A 20689-nucleotide genomic window follows, 5' to 3' on the forward strand; every position below is an offset into this window, starting at 1 on the left:
TGACCACAGAAATGAAAAACCTTAGACTAGCAGTTCAGGAGTCTGAGCTCTGATTCTGGCTTTACACTAACTCACTAGGCGATTTTGGTCAAATCAGCCTGTCTCTATGGGTTTTAGTTAAGTCGGGATTCATTTCATCTCAACTTGGGACTATGAGAGAATCTGATGAGGTTATATAAATGACATTGCTTGGGAAGGTAGGAAGAGTTTCACAAATGTGAGCTCCTACTAGGAAGACTGGAGTCAAAGGCAGAGAGCATGGATAATGTGTGTGTGCCCTTCTCAGGTTTTTGGAAATAATGACACCACATGGTGCGGATGGTTCACACAATTGTTTTCAGGGCAATGGAAGGAAATGCAGGTCTGATTCAGTTTTATTAGCCCTCTGGCTTCTGATAAGCAGACTTTTTTTCTGGAAGTTGTCTTCTTACGATGGTATGAACAAGTTGGGGAGTGACTGTGGACTCTTGAAGAGCACCCAGGATGAAGGCTGGCATTCTTGAAGAGTGTGTGCTCCGTTCTTGTGGGGTATGTCTGAGTTTCCTCCCCTCTGGCTCTCTCCTGTGCCAGCAGCCCTAGGGAGGACAGAATCAGACCTCTGGGGAGTCATTGCATTTGGTAGTCAGAAAAGTCTGAGGCCTCTTTTCCCATGGGGTGTTTTTTTTTTTTTTTTTTTTTTTTTTTTTAACTCTCAACTTGGGTAAAGTTCATTGGCCCTCAGTCTTCACCCTGCACAAATTAATCAAGATTCCCTCAGTCTATCATTCTTGGCCATTGACTCTCTTCTAAACTGTGATTTAGCTGTGAACTCTGAACACTGATAGGAATGGTCTTATGTGAAAGCGTTGTGCAAAATGGCTTTTGTTATATCTAACCATTGAGAGCTGGCATTTGTTGAGCTTCTGCTTCAAAAAAGCTGTAGTTAGAGCTCTAGGAAATACAGCCTCATGGAAAACTCAACCTCTCTGTCTTTGAGGCTCTTACCTTATCTCTAGAGAGATTAAACATGGACATAAGAAAAGTGAATTTAAAATACAGGCCAAAGCAAGATGCCAGCGGGGAAACAGACAAAGCCAGACACCACTACTGCCATTGCCACCACCACCTCTGCTCTGGTTAAGATCTCACTGCCTGAGAGAAGCTTTTCTGGCATCAGATCCCTGGGGTAAAATAGAGGAGCCAGAGCAAGAGAAAATAAACCAACAAGTAAAATATAGGTCAATATGTAGTGAATTCCAAAGGGATGGTTCAAGTGGTAACTTCTACAAAGATGTGAAAATTTGGAAATCCATGGGTCAGATCCAGCCCTTCGTCTATTTTCTTCTAAAAAAAGAACAGGAAGAAAAGAAAAAAAAATAGGTCATGCATTATCTTTGCTTTATCTTGAAAAATCAAGAGACTTGGCAAACTAGACCAGTATTGGAGCATTACACTCAGCAGAGCAGTAGCTACCCTTTACATAGCGGTAGGACTTGCTAGGTCTCATACCTCCCACCACCCCATAATGTCCTCCACTCTACATTGGCCCACCTTCCTTATTCACTTTACATGCCTGACTCCTGTGGACATTCTGAGTTAAGAATCTGCTATTGTGGTTCAGGGGAAAGAGAATTCATTGTGCGCTATATAGGATCTCACAGATAAGTGGGACTTCCTATGGTTATTGAAGTCTAGGTAGGATTTTGGTAGGTAGAAGAGGATTTTTCAAGCAAAGTGTGATCAGAGGAATACAGGAGTATACATCCCAGAGGCAGCAAACAGACCGCCAGGCTGAGCTGAGGGTCCATGTTGAGAAGTATGGGAATAAAGAGTGAAATGCAAACTGTGAAAGAATCTAAATGCCAAATAATTGATCACGCTAACAATGGATATCTCCTGAAGGTTTTTTGAAGTCAAGAATGCCAGGAGGAAATGGAGTTTTAAAAAGACTGTGCAGGTGATACATAGGAAGGATTAGAAAAAAAAAAAAAAAAAGGTGAGAGGCAAGAGTATTAGTTTAGAGGCTGGTGCAGAAATTCAGGATTGAGGGGTAGAGGGTCTCAGCATGGCTGGAAGCAACACAAATGGTGGGAAGACACTGAGAGTGAAGAACTGTCAGCATCTGGATAGACACGTGGCACTGAGAGGCAGGAAGGACTCAAATAAGAATTGGCAATGGCCAGACCTGTGGGAGAGAAAAACATGCTGGATGCAAGACTGCAATGAAGCTGCATCATCCTTTCCCCAGGCATATGAAGATTCTTCTGGAGTGGGCTTCCTTCCCAGAAACAACTCTCATTCTGGCCTTTCTCTTCCAGGAAAAAGATGTAACTCCAGATAAAAACCTACTGACCAAGGTTCGAGATGCTGCCCTGTGGTTGGAGACCTTGTCAGACAGCCGACCTACCAAGGCTTCCCTCTCCACCACCTCCTCCATTGCTGATTTCTTCCTTGCCTTAACCATATGCAACTCTGTCATGGTATCCACAACCACTGAGCCCAGGCAGAGGGTAAGGACCAGCGATGGCTGGGGGAGGCGGGTAAAGGAGGTAGAGAAGTAGAAGCCAGGGTAGGGGCGAGGGGAGAAGTTCTGATCAGGGAGACATGAAATTTGGGTCCTAGCAACAGTGTCATTTCACCACAGTGAAACCTAGAATAGGTCTCTTACCCTCCCTGGGTCTGTTTCCTCATTTTTAAATAAAATGGAAAAAGATATATATGAGCTTTCTGTGTAGCTTTCAAACTTTGTCTATGTGTCTGCAGGTAGACATTAAGAGTTAGTGATTACTGAGCACTTGGCTTTATGCCAGGCTCCATACCCAGCACTCTACCTGTATTATCACTTAATCCTCTCACCTCAGCAAATCTATGAGGCAGGACCTTGGATTTAACAAGCAAAGAAATAGTGGCTCAGAAAACTCAAGGTAATGAAGGACATATGGCTCATACATGGCAGAACCATCTATGTGATTCCATAATGGTTTCTAGTAATAATTGTGCTATATTGCTCTCTGTTTTTATATATGGGTTAAAAATACTATGTATAATGTTCTTCCCATGGAAAAAATGCAGCTGAATGGTCATGCATGTAAAGTTATACTCTGAAATCTACTAAAGGTGGATTTGCCTTCAATCTTCCACAGACTCTTAGCCAAGCACCCCTGTGAGTCACTGAGAGAATAATTAGGTGGTACAACTTGCAACTATGAAACCAAGACAAGAAGTTTCACCCAGGCACTAAAGCACAACCTCCCTTCATTATGCCCAGATTCCAAACCACCCTGAAAATCACTTCAGCACTGAAAAGTCAGCTAGTTATCAGAAGTCTTCAGGAAGTTTTTGGAGGCAGAAAGCTTTATCTTAAAAATTAACTCATTTTTAAGAGGGGAAGAAGTACCATTTGGGGAAAGACAGTATGCAACTCCCAATTTTCAAGTTAATGTGGGAGCTTCAGCTGGCAGGTAGCTCAAGAGCCCAGCCTCTGGAGTCGAGCAGACCTGGGTTTGAGTTCCAACTCTACTCACTACACACTGGGTGATCATGGCCAATTTATGTAGACTTTTTGTACCTCAATGTCCTCAGCCATAAGTTGGGTTGATGATAGCATCCCACAGAATTATTGGGAGGATGAAATGAGATACCGCACTCAAAGCAGAAGCATTTATGGTGAGAGTTCAGGAAATGTGAACCTTTACTATGAGTTTCTGATTCTCATCTCCTTTTCCTTCCTTTTTCCATGCTCAGAGTGGGATGATCAAAAGATAGTGGAAAATGACCATTGTCAATGCTTAGAATCTCAGGGCTGGAGGAAAACATCTGGCTTCACTTATTGCAAAACTACCTTCATATTCTGCATAAGACAACTTGGTATTATTTCCAACATTGAGAGTAATATTCTGTTTTCCTCCTTTGGCCACAAGGTCACCATCAAACCCTCAAGCAAGGCTCTGGGGACGTCCCTGGAGAAGATTCAGCAGCTCTTCCAGAAGTTGAAGCTATCGAGCCTCAGCCAGTCATTCTCATCCACTGCACCCTCTGACACAGACCTGGGAGAGAGCTTAGGGGCCAACCTGGCCACCATGGACTCGGATGAGAGAGATGATGCGTCTGTGTGCAGTGGAGGTGACTCCACCGATGACGGTGGCTACAGGAGCAGCATGTGGGACCAGGGCGACATCCTGGAGCCTGGGTCAGGCACTTCCTTGGAGGAGGCATTGGAGGCCCCAGCTCCAGACCTGGCCAGGCCTGAGTTCTGTTACGAGGCTGAGAGCCCTGATGAGGCCGCCCTGGTGCACGCTGCCCATGCCTACAGCTTCACACTAGTGTCCCGGACACCTGAGCAGGTGACTGTGCGCCTGCCCCAGGGCACCTGCCTCACCTTCAGCCTCCTCTGCACCCTGGGCTTTGACTCTGTCAGGAAGAGAATGTCTGTGGTTGTGAGGCACCCACTGACTGGCGAGATTGTCGTCTACACCAAGGGCGCTGACTCGGTCATCATGGACCTGCTGGAAGACCCAGCCTGCGGTGAGTCCCGCCTTACCAGGGCTCCAGGCACAGAGAGTTCTATAGTTTAAGCAGCAGCGTGGAATGGTAGTAAGAAGCTCAAGTTGTAGTGTCACCTGGTACAGCAGGTCCCAACTGGAATACAGACCTACAAGAGGCTTTCCTCAAATATCCTTAAAACATGCTGCATTTTACATCTCCTGGACCAAGGGAATCACAGTGTCCATTAGCATATTTAAAGACTGTACAGTCTTGTAGCAGATAAACATCTTTAACTTCATCCCAGTTTTCTAAACTTATTTAAATATGGATTATCCACACAGTCTTTTGCACTAGAGCATCCATTATCTTACCATGGAACACACTGTGGTCCTAACTCTTCATTTTGGAGAAAAGCAAACTCAACTCAGAAAGAAAAGTGACTTACAAGAGGCAACATGGTTAACTAATGTTAAATCTCAGACCCTGGTATCCTGAATTCCAGGTCAGAGCTTGCTTCATGCTGCCAGAATTCTGCACAGGGCTTGGTGTACTCTGGGAAGCCTCAGGTGTTCCTCTTTATTATCCTTTTCCCCAGCCTCCCCCAGATGATTTTCATAAACTCTCACTGAGCCAGAAAAATGTTCCAAAGTCCCTACATATCAGTGTCCAATTTTGGAACAGCATGAATTAGTGTGCAGCCGCTGCCTGATTGCTAACAAGGAGAAGACAGTTATGGGGCTATGATTCTCCCAGGTTAGTAGATTCCAGCCAAGCTTCAGAATTGCCCAGGCAGCCCCGTGCCTCCTGCATTATCAGCCATGGATCAGGGCCAAGAGGTTTATGGGGATTGATTAGTGTGTAGAATGGGAAGGGAACTAATTAGTTCTCTTTATCCCCAGACTCTGGCAGACAAGTGAATTCAGTACTTCTGAGTCAAGGGACCCACGGCACTCTATCCCTCAGCAGCCAGTCATCCAAGCTGCCCTGGAGATGTCTCTTTATTTGCTCCTCACCTGATTGCAAAATGGATTAGAGATGCTTTCAATAGAAGACACACACACAATGTTACTATAAGAATTGAGAAGTAAAACTTTGAAAGGAGGGAGGAAATAACCTCAGGTTTAATAATATTTATGGTGTTTAAATGTTCAATTTGATGCTGAGGTTCCTGGCAGCCTAAGCAAGAAGGTAAACTCCAAGGCTTACAAGTAAAAGACAAACAGGTTTAATCCCAGGAGCTGGTGGCTTTAAAAATAAAATATTGTAAATAGTGCCAAATCAGGCGATGCACAAATGAAGACTATGCTTAAGGCAGCAACAACATCTGAAAAATGAGAAAATAATCTTTGAAACAAGTTTTGTATTATATAAAAACAGCCTTGGAGTAGTAGCACGGAAAAATCAGTTTTGTTGGACTTCGTTATACTTTTCTATTAAGAATTATATTTTTAACTTTGTGTTATATACAAGGATGAGTGAGGTATACAAATTCTGTTCAATCTTAGGACCTTTAAAAATCTCAATCCAGCCCTGGCAAAAAATGATTCTGAAGCCTAGCTCAGTTTTACAAGCGACTGATAAATGATGTCTGTGGCAGTTCAGATACAGGAAGTGGTAATGGCATCAATCCCACACCACACCAGCCAACCTTGGCTGAAAAATTCTTATTATAGAATTAGATAAAGGAACTGGAATTTCAAGAGAAAAAGACAAATTACCTCTGACAGAAACTTATGTACAACTTTCAAAGGGGACTTTGAGCAACACACATACTTTTCACATTACATTCATAGGAAATGCATAAAAGAATGTTTTCTCTAAACGTATTTCTTGCATTGAGAGAAGGCCTAGCTCAGCAAAACAAAACAAATGAGGTGAGGAACTTAACTAATGAGATCCAGGCTTGTAGATGTCTTGGGACCTAACTTGACATAAGACCGCAAGTAGAAGACAGAGAAGATGATAAATAGACTTAGAGAACAGTTTCCAAAGTCAGTTGGCCATCCAGGGATAAACTAAAAACACCTTAGGTAACAATGAGGATTCAAACTTCTAGTCCCCTGATTCAGCTGGGCTTTAACTGGACCGGAGAATCTCAATTATTAAATTCCCAGGCAGTTCTCATGTAAACAGCTGTTTGGGAACAGTACCTTAGACCACCTACCTTCCTTACATAGCACTTTATTCAGCCAGGCTTTTGATGAAAAGATGTAGAGAGCAGACAACTTAAGGACTCCCTGCATTATCTTCCAGGGCAACCTGACAGTCAGGAGAGCTTCTTCAGGTTTCTAAGGTGGGCTGTAAGGGATTCCTTCTCTAAAGCATTTGTAGTCTACTACAGGAGATTCCAGGGTATTGGGGATGGGGATCCCTGAGCATTTGTATGTGGCCTCATGGGGGACAATGGCTATTTGACAGTGCCTGACATTAATATGGAAAAGAAGCTGAGAAAAATCCGAGCCCGGACCCAAAAGCATCTAGACTTGTATGCAAGAGATGGCCTGCGCACACTATGCATTGCCAAGAAGGTAAGAACAAATTCCTCCAAGCATGCTTTGAATATCATTAAATAGCTGAATGGCCTTGACCCTGCTTCTTTTTCTTTATAAAAGACCCTTAGAGGTGGTTGTTTTAACATTTTCAAGATTAGCTGTTCTGACTTGCCACAAAAACCCAAGACACTGACAATTTTGTTGAAGCCAAAATCTGAAGAGCTAGGTCCCATAGCAGTGTGGCTTTGCCATGCCCTGCTTTTTATTATGTGTGTAATGGGTAACACACAACTCATGACATTTTTTCAGTTATAATTTTGCATTCCAATTATATTTTCTAGATATGCATTATTTTCCTTTAAATTTGGGGAGCTTTTATATGGTCACATAAAAATCTAGATTTCTGGTTTCTTTTAAAAATGTAGAGGATCTGGCCAACTGTGTTTTCATTCTGGAATGGAAGCAATCAGCTACAACCAGGAAGAAGTTGATTCCTGTGATGAGGAATATGTTCCGCTGTGTTCTGTGGTTGGCCACAGTCCCTACCATTCCCTATCACATTGCACTCAGCCCAGCCATGGTTTTGTAGATTACCTAACTCATGCTTTGCAAGATCTTTGACTTTGCAGCTTCTGCAAGGCAGGCAGACAGGCAGGGAGGGCTGTGAATTGCAGAGTGTGGACACCAAATGAGTCACCTAAAAGCAAAGCTAATGGGGTGCTATGATGGGCATACATTTCTAGATGGCTAGACATGGGTTCTCTTACATAAATCCCCAGGGCTTTTTGTGTCTTTTATGGTTCTTAGGGCAGCATTAGAGATCAGGAGTGCCCACTTTAAAGCCAGAACCACCTGGGTACTAATCCCAATCTCACTACTTTTAGATGTGTGACCTTGAGCAATTTCTTCACTTCTGAGTTTTATCTGTAAAATGGTGCTGATCAGCCCTCCCTCATGCAGTTTTCATGGAGATTAAAATAACCACATGTGCAGCACCTGGGACAGCAACAAATGCTTACCACTACTCTGAATCAGAATTACACCCTTACCACCATTTTCTATTGAAGTTATTTGTGCATATTTTGCCTCCCCTAATGGACTATGCATTCCTCAAAAGCAAAAGACCTACTTGTGTCCCTTTGGTTTTCTCTATAGTGCCATGCAGAGGGACTCAAGGAATATTTGATGCTTGAACAAAATAATTTTTCATTGCTATAAGACACCATATACATGTAATGTCAACAGGAGGGTCTAAAATGGGACTCTGAGGGAAGAAGATGTGGCTGCTAGCTGGATTATTCCAGCTGCTGGGCACTCCATGTGTATGACACCATGCCTGGTGGAGTGCTCCACAGGCTGCTGCTTTCTTTCCAGCCTCATTTCTGAACTTTCTCCATCTTTCATTCAAGGAACAGAAGGAAGGCCAAGTTCATTGCCGTTCCACAGCCTTAACTCTTGCTCTTGCTCTTGCCCATGATTGACCCTCTGTCATTGGATCTCAGCTTGCAGGTCATTTTGTCAAGGAAACCTAAACTTCCAAAAGAAGGCAGCCCCCTATTCAGTTATTCTTCTATCCCATCACACTTTCTCATATCACTCATTTTCTACCTAGCATTCCCTGAAATAATTATTTATTTGGATAATGCCACTCACCTTCCATCAGCATATAAGCCCAGGCATGCAGGGACCTTGTCTGTCCAGATCATCTCCAGTGATCTGAGCACAACAGATTTTTCGGGATAATGGAACACAAGGATAAATCTTCATTAATTTACATATTTTTAAAAAAAAACATTGAGAAGAAAGCCCTCATCTAATTATGTAGGGAAGTTCAAACAGGCCAATAGGAAGCCCAGCAGGTGGGAAGAGAGAGGAAATTATCTTGTTGGTCCACCCAAGATTGTTAAGGAGCCTTTTCCCATCCTGTAGGTTGTAAGTGAAGAGGATTTCCGGAGATGGGCCAGTTTCCGGCGTGAGGCTGAGGCATCCCTCGACAACCGAGATGAGCTTCTCATGGAAACTGCACAGCATCTGGAGAATCAACTCACCTTACTTGGTAGCTAAAAATAAGTCATCATTATAGGAAAAAAGGAATGAAGCCAGTTGAGAAGGGAGCTCTTGGCCCCAATTCTGACACTACTAATATGTCTCCATTAGCAGCCTTCCCTGGGGTTCCCTTCCAGGTATTTGGCACAAATGGGCCATGCCAATACCCAACCCAGACACCACACACAGCTTCCTGAAGATGCTCTGGGAGCACTCCTACATTCCCCGCTGGAAGAAGCCTCTGAGTTTGGCTGCTTTTCCAATAGCACACTCTTCCCTTCATTCAAATGTTTGCTAAGCATCTACTATGTGCCAAGTGACATGCTAGGCTTTAGGGCTGCAACAAGGGACAAGAGCCAAAAAGTCTGCCCTCCCAGAGCTTAGAGTCTAGTGAGGATACTAGATGATCGAGCAAGCAATTTCAACAGACTGTGGTGAGAGCTGGGCTAGCAGATGGGCCTGGTGGGATGGAAGCACAAAAAGGAGGAGATGCCAGCCTAGCACAGGGGTGAGGGAGGGTCTAGGAAGGCAATGAACTGAAAGCAAAAGGAGAAGCTGGTTAGGCAGAGGGCGAGGACCTAACTGAAGGCCTGGAGGTTCCGGGCTGGTGGGAAACAGAGTCGGGGGAAATGATGGAAGGCAGGAAAGGTCAGTAGGACCCAGATTATGAAGGATCATGTCAATCAGCTGCTAAAAGTTTGGAGAGGGCAGAGGGTAAAAGCAGGGACAGATCTGTGCTTTACAAAAACTGATTGATTACTGCAGCATGGAAGTTAGATTGCTGTGCTGAGAGAGAGAAGAGAAGCACAGAGACTGATTAAGAGACAGGCTATGCTTCTGTTGGAGGAAAAGCATTGCCAAGAAGCAAGGGGGAGCTTTATTCAACAGGATTAATGTCCTCGCACCTCGGGAGCAAAATCTGGGTAAGCAATGCCCAAACAGCATGCACTGGCCGCATGGCAAAAAGCCTTCTTTATTCTTGGTGGACAATGTTGACCTGGGAATGAGGACCAAGTTCTAGACAGAGACACCCTCCTCTGAGACTTGGCTTCTCCTCTGGATGAGTCACATGCCTCCAGCTGCCCAGCCAAATAGGAGTTCCAAGGGGAAAGACCCAAGGTCACTGTAAAGTGGTGATGCTGGCAAGTAGGATGGCTGACAAGCCGAGGAGGGGCAATGGGGTTGGGGCATGCATTAGCTCCCCACATCCTTCAGCCTTTGGTTTCCTATGTCTCGGCTGCAGAGGCCTCTGCTTGCTGCCTCATAAGGTCCCCTTTAAAGCTGAACACAATAACTCACTTGAACAAGAACCAGAGGATGGCTGGGCCAGACAACTCTATCTGCCAGATGATGCCACTAGAAAGTCACCCCATTCAGGCACCTGATCCCTTTCTCCCTTCCCAGAGGTTTCTTTTGTTTCATGACAGCACTCTAGGCTCAGTCTGTGAGAGGTGTTCCTCCGGTTCTTCTGGGTGAAGAGAACACACTTGGCAGAACCTGTTGGCTTCCCCTAGCTGGGAAAGGCTGTCACAACCTTGCTGTTTCCTTTTCTCTTTCACACAAATGTGTTTTTCCTCCTCTCTCCTTCAGTCCACCTCACTGTAATAAGTGAGCTTCCTCTCACCTTCCAGACTAACGCTTGTAGGGGAAGATGAGGCTCAAGCCATCACTTTTTATGGGGTTGTTTACCTGTGCATATGGCCTTCAGATGCAAAACAGGCACATTTCAGGATAGTGGGGTTCTTTGTCTCCCCTCAAGATGGCTTGGAGAGGTCTGGGCTGAGAAGAGAATTCCACTTGCCACCGAGAAATTGGCACACCACTAAAAAGCTGTAATGCCTTCATGCTGTCTCAAAATATGAAATAATCTTTTCAATATGCATCCAACGTAACCGCTTTGCCAACCTATTGTCACTCTGGATTATTAAAAGAAACAAAATGCCGTGCTCCTGCCCAGAGTGAAATGGGTAGCCATTAGTCTGTGATCTGAAAAGAATCTCAATTGAAAAGCAGATTTATTTTTGCTTAATCACTTAGCAACTATTCAATATTTGGATATCTATTCATCAGGGCTGGTGCAAAGCTTGAGATCCTTCAAAAATATGGAATCTGCCTGTTTAATTCCCTCCAAGAATATTATGAAAAATGTGAGTCCCTATTAATTCTGCTTCGATCAATTGCAGGGCAAAGATTTCAGTCTTTCCACTTCTATTCCTGTTGCTGCTAGGCCAGTCCAGGTTACTGTTGCCCCTCCTCTGCAGTCCTGCCTGGCCTCCTAAGTAGCTTTTAGCTCTGAATCTCATCCTGCTTTTCCAATCTCCAACCTATTCTCTAGAATGATATTCTTAAAAGTCAAAACTGATTCTATCACTCCCCAGCATAACACCCTTGAATAGCTTTTGCTACTACCAAATAAATTGCAAATCCTTTGAGGCCCTGACAAGGCTCTGCACAATCCAGCACCCCTAAGCTCCTTTTCTGGCCTCATCTCTCACCTTGCTCTGCCTCCATTTCTGATCTTCCTCTACTGTAACCCCTGGGACTTCACACACGCTGATCCCTCTACCTGGAATTTTACTCCTCTGCCACCTCTTTGCATTATCTCCCAGGTCTCAGTTCAAGTAGCACTTCCTCAGCAAAGCCCACCCTGATTTTCCAGGTGAAGTTCAGGTCTCCTGGTGTATATTCGCGTGGTAGCCTGACTTTCTCTCATTACATAGCTCAGTTATAAATTCTTATTCAATGACCATTGAACTCAGAGGTAGAGACCAGCTCCATCTAGTTCACTGTTATATCCTGGGTGCACAGCCTAGCACAGTGATGCTATCCAATAAACACTGCCTAGCTTCACGTGGCTCTGGGGGAATTAAGCAACTACTCTTTTACAATAAATGTGAACTCTGTTGTTTTTCGTCAATCCAGGAGCCACTGGGATTGAAGACCGGCTGCAGGAAGGAGTTACAGATACGATTGCCACTCTGCGGGAGGCTGGGATCCAGCTCTGGGTCTTGACCGGAGATAAGCAGGAGACAGCGGTCAACATTGCCCATTCCTGCAGACTGTTAAATCAGACCGACACTGTTTATACCATCAATACAGAGAATCAGGTGAGGTGATTCTCTGCATTGATATCTGCAGATATCAAAGTGTAGAGCAACCCCTTGACCAAGAGCACACAGGCTTCTAGGTGGGATTTGGATACACCAGGGAAGCACCCAACCCCCAACAGATCACTGAATCTTGGAGTCTAGAGGACCCTGGAAGTCATCCAGCCCAATATCCTTTATCTCATCCCCACACATGGCTAGCTGGTCTCTTTTACATTACTTCTGGCACTGCTTGTTAGAAAGTTTTACCTCTCCCAAATTCTACTATTGGTCCAGTCTCCCCGTTTCCCCACGGATAAGGAAACTAAAGACTACTGGGGCTAAGTCACTTGCACAGGTTTACCCTGCTGGTTTCTGATAGGTAGAACTAAGTCTAGAACTGAGCTAGTGCTATTTACATTCTACCACACTGTTTGCTCATGGAAACTCAACTGTCAGTTTCTTACTATTTAAGACTAACTTATCCATTGAAACAGCCCCAATTAACTTGAAATTATTCAGAGCTTAAATTTTCAGCGTCAATTTATATGTCAAGCTGGTCTGCCACAGAGTAAAAACCTGAAAGGAATAATGCATGAAGCCAATATGTTTTTATGGGATAAGAAAGAGAAAGAATGAAGCAAAGTTCTAAAAACAGCACTTTTCAATTGGGATAGATTACGGGTGGCAGTGAGATTTGGAGAGAAGATTGGGAAAGCTGAAGAGGCATATTCAAAGCTGTAACACCATTTTGATTTTAGGGAGAAGTATCTGTTTTCACAATTCAAATTGCAGAAGGTAAAGTTCCACCACATCTTCTTGGCTGATGAAGATGGGAAGTGGGCACTGAGATGTGTGCTCCTATCAGAAGGAAGCAGGGATTGGATTCCATGGAGGATATTAACCAGAAGAGCACTCTGCTGCAGGGGTGTGGGCTGTAGGGCCCGTAGGGCACCTACACCTAGGCCATACCATGGAGAAAAGGGAAGAAGATGGAGGGAGGGAGGACACCGGACTCTAAGTTTTGCCTGAGGCTGATGTAGACTACAGTAGAATGTTGCGGAGGTTTATATTTCATTTTTATTCCATGAAGCAACAATATACACCTCTTTTTAAAAAATAAAACTAGTGTAGATTATGAAAAATTCCAGAGGACCTTTAAATGAATTGGAAAAATCTTTTACTTTCCTGTCAGGTGCACAGATTATTAGATTAAAGCTTAATGAATTTTCAAAATGGAAATAAGCTCAGGGAAAACTTAGGCTTTAATATTATGCTTAGGAAGGAAAGTAATTTTCAGCTTGCTTGAATGCTTGATCCCCATGCCTGCCTGTCCTGCGTGTAATGGAAATTCGATTTGCAATGATTCTTTCACTCCAGGTAATTCTAGAAGGAGAACATCTGCAAACCAGTGAGGCAGCCAGCCAGAGGGAGATTGAGTGGGCTTCCATGTGTTCTGCTAAATGCCATGCACTCCTGCTCATTGGTTAAACAGCCAAAGCTCCTAAGGAACAGTCAGCCATACTCCACCTTTAATTCAGTCAGTGATGATTCTTTCTGTCCAGTATCCTCCAGGATAGTGCCTGAATCCTCAGCCATGCCTACACCCTTGGACTCACTAAACCTGTAAGATTAGTCTTTTCATCTCTTTACTTGGGATGAAAAATAATATGTTAAGCCAGAAAGTGGGGAAATACATTCTAAGTCTTAGACTTATTTAAACCCTGGTTTAATGTAGTTACATATCCCATGGATATTTCCTCCAAGGTTTTTAATTTGCCTAAGTCACTATAAATTGATTTAGGATTATTATCTCTTTGCTAGATGTATTAAAGCAATAATCAAGTTATGGGATCTACCTAGACCTCAGAATTCTTATCCCAAAGATGGAGAATTACTAACTAATCGCTGAAGTGTTCATCAGTCAGGGAATATTAAAAGGAACTAAAGTATTAGATAGGAACTAATACTAAAACCACTATTATTGCTATTGCAATATTGTTAATAATTAACAACCTATATTGAAGTTTTAATATGGCTCAAACACCATTCTTGAACTTCTATTCTCTTCATCTGTAAAACAGATAAAAAATTTTAACTTCACAGATTACTGGTAGGATTAAATAAGATCACAGAAGAAAACTACTTACTTAGTACAGTACCTATGTTAATTATCTATTGCTACATAACAAATTACTCCAAACCTCAGGAGCTGAAACAACAGACATGTATTATCTTATGTTTTCTGTGGATTATGAGTTCAGGAGCATCTTACCTGGGCACTCCTAGCTCAAGGTCTCTCTTGAGGTTGCACTCAAGCTGTTGGTCAGGGCTGTGGGCTCATCTGAAGGCTCAACAGGTGGGTGGTTTGGGCATGGGAAGGAGTTCTGCTTCCAAGTTCACCTACATGACTGTTAGCAGGCCTCAGTTTCTCACTCTGTGGGCCTCTCCACAGGGCTGCTATACAACATGGCAGCTGGGTTTCCTCAGGGCTAATCATCCAAGAGAAAGTGAGAAAGAGCACCAAATTGGAAGCCACTGTCTTTTTATAACCTATTATGGGAAGTGACATCCCATCACTTTTTGCAGAATTCCCTTTATTAGAAAGGAGTCTCTAGGTCTAGACCACAGTCAATAAAAGGAGATTACACAAGGGCATGAATACCAGGAAGTGGAGATCACTGGGAACCACCATATTAGGGGCTTCCTACCACAGTATAGGAGGTATGCTAAATGTTCAGTGAGTGGTAATTATTGTGCTACTTTAAAAGCTGGAAATAAGTAAATTCAGAGATGATTTAATTTTAAAGCTTATGTCTCCAATGACTTGCTTTAGTCATATATTGGAGGAATTTATATAATTGGTGCCAGTCCCAGCTTCCAAAGGACTACTTTGATCTCTTTCCAGATAAGTGCCTCTGGTATAAGCATACATTCCTAGAACTGCTTCCTGTGGCCCCTCTGGTCTCGATGCATATTCTAGTGCCTGCAACACTCAATTTAGCATCTTAAAAGGTAGACACAGGAATAATAAACTATGTCTTTATTCTTTCCAAAATAAATTATGCCAGGGCAGAGTGCAGTGACTCACACCTGTAATCCCAGCACTTTGGAGGCCAAGGCAGGTGGATCACTTGAGGTCAGGAGTTCAAGACCAGCCTGGCCAAAATAGAGAAACCATGTCTTTACTAAAAATATAAAAATTAGCTAGGTATGGTGGCGCATGCTGGTAATCCCAGTTACTTGGGAGGCTGAGGCACGAAAATCACTTGAACCCAGGAGGCAGAGGTTGCAGTGAGCCGAGATTATGCCACTGCACTCCAGCCTGGGTGACAGAGTGAGACTCTGCCTCAAAAAAAAAAAAAAAAAAAAAAAAAGTTATGGCAGATATTTTCCCCCAGACAGAAATCTCTAGATTAATGTTCCCCAACCCTGGCCCTTCAGAACTGCTTTCACAATTTTTTCCAAAATCTGTATATGACTTGTACTGTTTCTTTACTTAATAATTTGATTCACTTTGAATATTATTTTTAGAAGAAACTTTTAGCACTTCAATAAATGTAAAATCATCATCCCTTGCCATGGATGAAGAAACACTGTAAAATGAAGACCTATGTGAAGAAAACAATGCTACTAAAATTGATAAAATTAATTCAAGATGAATTAAAGACTTAAATGTTAGACCTAAAACCATAAAAACCCTAAAAGAAAACCTAGGCAATGCCATTCAGGACAAAGGCATGGGCAAAGACTTCATGACTAAAACACCAAAGGCAATGGCAACAAAAGCCAAAATTGACAAATAGGATCTAATTAAATTAAAGAGCTCCTGAACAGCAAAAGAAACTGCCATCAGAGTGAACAGGCAACCTACAGAATGGGAGAAAATTTTTGCAATCTACCCATCTGACAAAGGGCTAATATCCAGCATCTACAAAGAACTTAAAGAAATTTACAAGAAAAACATCAACCCCACCAAAAAGTGGGCAAAGGATATGAACAGACACGTCTCACAAGAAGACATTTATGCAGCCAACAGACACATGCAAAAATGCTCATCATCACTGGCCATCAAAGAAATGCAAATCAAAACCACAATGAGATACCATCTTACACCAGCTAGAATGGAGATCATTAAAAAGTCAGGAAACAACAGGTGCTAGAGAGGATGTGGAGAATTTGGAATGCTTTTACACTATTGGTGGGAATATAAACTAGTTCAACCATTGTGGAAGACAGTGTGGCAATTCCTCAAGGATCTAGAACTAGAAATACCATTTGACTCAGCCATCCCATTACTGGGTATATACCCAAAAGCATTATAAATCGTGAGACTATAAAGACACATGCATACGTATGTTTATTGTGGCACTATTCACAATAGCAGAGACTTGGAACCAACCCAAATGTCCATCAATGATAGACTGGATTAAGCGAATGTGGCACATACACACCATGGAATACTATGCAGCCATAAAAAAGGATGAGTTCATGTCCTTTGTAGGGACATGGATGAAGCTGGAAACTATCATTCTGAGCAAACTATCACAAGGACAGAAAACCAAACACCGCATGTTCTCACTCATAGGTGGGGTGAACAATGAAAACACCTGGACACAGGGCAGGGAACATCAGACACCGGGGCCTGTGGTGGGGTGGGGGGATGGAGGAGGGATAGCATTAGGAGAAATACCTAATGTAAATGACGAGTTAATGGGTGAAGCAAACCAACATGGCACATGTATAGATATGTAACAAACCTGCACGTTGTGCACATGTACCCTAGAACTTAAAGTATAATAAAAATAATGCTGTTTTCTGCCATGACTTTATTAAAAAGTGACGTTCAGAGAAGTTGATATCAAGAATAAATTTGAATCAAAATATGACCATCTTTGATGTAATGGAAGAAAAAATTGAAAAAGGAAATACTTTCTCACTATATTTCAAGGCAAACACCAGAAAAAAAATTAATAAGTTTATTTCCATCAATAAGACCTTCATAACCATAGTCCGTTCAAACCAATGTGATCAATGCTTCATGCCACAGTTCTTAGCACCCTTCATGGAATACAACAATTGATAAACACAGGTACAATGTATTTTTTTCAATTAGGAAGCCACAGTTCAAGTAGTAATGATTCTGACTCCACTACTAAGTTTGGATGATCTTGGGTGAGTTATTAAAGATCTCATTTCAATCTCCTCATCTCTAAGCTCGGGAATACACACCCTATCTACCACACAGGAATGTTCTGAGGAACAAAGGGGAACTTAAATGACCTGTGAGAAATAGAAAGCACCATACCAGCATGACATATTGTCATTATTTACCATTATATTAGTATTATTTATTATCTTATGCCATTCTTGTATCTATCTCCATCTTGCTGAGCTATTTTCACTCCCATTCACAAGCAGTGTCTTCTATTTTGGCTGTTAATTTGGTTCCAAATTAATATTCCTTTGATGTTATGTCAAATATTGCAGAGAAATGTAAAAATTGGAGAATAGCTTGTAAATAATCTCTATGGTAGTAGAGTTTTATGACTATCTTACTAAAGAATAAAGTGAAATTGTTAACATGCATTTCCAAGGTTGCTACAAATACTGTATTATTATGCTTCTTTATAGGAGACCTGCGAATCCATCCTCAATTGTGCATTGGAAGAGCTAAAGCAATTTCATGAACTACAGAAGCCAGACCGCAAGCTCTTTGGGTTCCACTTAACTTCCAAGACACCATCCATCACCTCAGAAGCTGTGGTTCCAGAAGCTGGATTGGTCATCGACGGGAAGACATTGAATGCCATCTTCCAGGGAAAGCTAGAGAAGAAGTTTCTGGAATTGACCCAATATTGTCGGTCCGTCCTGTGCTGCCGCTCCACGCCACTCCAGAAGAGCATGATAGTCAAGCTGGTGCGAGACAAGTTGCGCGTCATGACCCTTTCCATAGGTACCCATCATACTGAGATGCGGGTGGCACCTTGGCAGGGATGATCTGATGAAAGGCTGGACCAGATGTGGGAGGTCAGGTCTCAAAGTCAGAATGCTTAGGCTGTGAGTCATTGTCTTAGAGGGAGAGAGTTCAAAATGACAATCAAGATGCAGCAACTACGAGATGAAGTGGGACAGTGCATCAAAGTTCTTGGGACTAGCAAGACAGCTAAAGATAAATCGGGATTTAGATGGAGGTCAAAACCAAGAGGGGCCTTGAATTCAGTGCATCCAGGTAGCTCAAGAATGTTGCCATTAATGATATATACTCAGACCATCTTAATTCTGGGATACAGATCATTTTCCCTTTAATACTTTATGCATGCCACAACTTCAGGTGTTTAGGGATTTGATATTCTGAGTGTTGATGGCTGGTGGGGAGATTTTAAAGATTGGTACTGTCTCATGATTAATTTGTGTGTTTATTTCTAAATAAGAGGCCAGCACAAAGCATATCACCAATAGATGCTAGCATTGGTTGATAAAGAATTTTTCAGAGGGGGCTAAACTTTAATCATGTTGGGACAGAGAAATGAAAACTGCACTTATTTAACACCTTTCGGGAACAACCAAACCTGGTTTAAAAGAATCTTTGTGATCTTCTGTTACCCTCACCTGCATCTCTTATTGTGGCCACATTTCTTTCTCCAACATTTGCCTTTCCATGTTCCAACAAATGAAACTGTTTACCATTCTCCATGGGCCTTGTCCTCTCTCACTTCTGGGCCTTTGCACAAGTTATTTCCTCTGTAAAACACTCCTTCCAATCCCACCTAACTTTGCTTTCCCCTGGGGGCTCCCACAGCACCGAGTACTTATAGCTCAAAGCACTGTCATACCTTCTGTGATGGCCTCCTCAGCATACCATGAGTTCCTGGAGTAGATAGATGTCAGCTTTATTCACTTTTGGATCCCCTGCCCAGCACATACCAAGCACATAGTAAATATTGCCTTCTCTTAGAGATATTCTTACAGATGGTGCCAGCCTCTCCTCCTGCTACACAGGCATGGGAAAAGATTTTCTTTCCTGACATTTCAAATAGAAACCCTATTAAACATGATGGTTTTGTTCCTGGTTTTCAGGTAAGAACAGTAGAGAATAACAAGAGTGGGGCAGAAAGAAAGCAGAGAACAAATTTAGCAACGACATCCTACTTTTATGCCTGGAATTGTCCTCTTCAGAAATTCAGACACACAGAAGGCAATAGCCCAAGAATGATTTTCTCTGAGGTCAGATATTGGCTTCACTCCCATAGCACCAGAAACAAAACCAGTGTGACGAGAAATAGCATGGTTTCACACCTCTACTTCTCCTGGTTCACTAACAGAAGAGGTTAAAGGTTGGATTTGTCTTGCCATGGGAAAGATTAAAATTATGCATTGCTATGCAATCAAGAAAAAAATATTTTAGAATAAAGGCTACTTATGACAAAACTTTTAAGACCAATAAATGTGTCATCAGATAACTAGAAGAATTATTCTCTCCCTCCCATTTTATGTTCTATATCATAATAATATAAATTTAATTGTGGCTTATTCTGAGAAACCACTAGAAAACAGGTAGGGCCAGGAAAAGAATGAAGGCAGAATAGTCTACAACAACAAGGGTTGGCAAACTATGGCCTGCAGGCTGAATCCAACCCATGGCATGTTTTTGTATGGATACTAAGAATTATTTTTCTATTTTTCAATGTAAAATTTATGAAGGATTAATAGTCTTTCAGCAACAATAACTGTTTAATTTTGCTTCTTGGCTCACAAAGCCTAAAATATTTACCACCTGACCCTTTACAGAAAAAGCACTGGGGAGAGTTCGGCTTCTGGGGAAGGCCTCACTGTATAGAGCTATCTGTGGCTACTTAAATTTAAATCGAATTTCACCAGCAAAATTTCCATAGACACATGTGGCTACTGGTTTCTATATTGGACAGTGCAGATATAGAACATTTTCTTCATCATGGAAAGATCTTGAACAGTCTTAGTATAGAAGGAGACCGTGTGTGTGTGTGTGTGTGTCTATGCCTTACCTCCAGTTTCCTGAAACAACTCAGTTCATTGAATGGAAACTCAGTGTGACTAAATATATTTCAAAAACATGAATCAATCTCATTTTTCTACACTGAGAAACAAAACAGTATATCATCCCTCTCCTTGGAAACCATTGACAATTTCTGATGATTTCACTCTCCAAACTGTCCAGTTGTCTTGATATGGTCAGTATTTCAAGTTTGACTGAGGGAAGTGTGTTGGCCCTGGAATCTGAAAGATCTCAGTTCCATTTCTCCTGGGTCCTTTCTCTAGTGGAATTACCCTTGCCAAGTCTCTAAGTTGCTGAAATTCTCCATTTGCTCATCAGTAAAGTTCATTGTAACATTTGTGAAGGCATTTTTTTTGAAAACTGCCCAAGTCTCTTGATTACCATTATATCCCCAATACCTAACACTGTGCCTAGAAAAAAAGACACTTAGTAACTCCTATATTTGTTGAATGGTAAAGAAAATGGTAGGACTTATTGTCCAAAGAAGAAAAGACATCTCTCAAGCTAAGTACTATAGCAATGACTTTCTATAGCACTAGAGTAATGTTAAAAGGATTCAATTGTAC

General features: G+C 42.3%; 1 protein-coding gene across 5 annotated transcripts in view; it reads left to right on the plus strand.

Annotated features, from left to right (window-relative positions):
• Window positions 1–20689, plus strand: part of ATP10B (ATPase phospholipid transporting 10B (putative)) — a 243782-nt gene that overhangs the window by 187987 nt on the left and 35106 nt on the right. For all 5 annotated transcript variants that reach the window (XM_063643127.1, XM_063643129.1, XM_063643126.1 and 2 more), the window contains 6 exons: window positions 2298–2489; window positions 3900–4503; window positions 6883–6992; window positions 8886–9012; window positions 11925–12109; window positions 17723–18044. In XM_063643127.1, coding sequence (XP_063499197.1) covers window positions 2298–2489; window positions 3900–4503; window positions 6883–6992; window positions 8886–9012; window positions 11925–12109; window positions 17723–18044 — 1540 coding nt within the window. The remainder of the gene's footprint in view (window positions 1–2297; window positions 2490–3899; window positions 4504–6882; window positions 6993–8885; window positions 9013–11924; window positions 12110–17722; window positions 18045–20689) is intronic.

The sequence above is a fragment of the Symphalangus syndactylus genome, chromosome 7, assembly GCF_028878055.3.
Source record: "Symphalangus syndactylus isolate Jambi chromosome 7, NHGRI_mSymSyn1-v2.1_pri, whole genome shotgun sequence".
NCBI classification, from domain to species: domain Eukaryota; kingdom Metazoa; phylum Chordata; class Mammalia; order Primates; family Hylobatidae; genus Symphalangus; species Symphalangus syndactylus.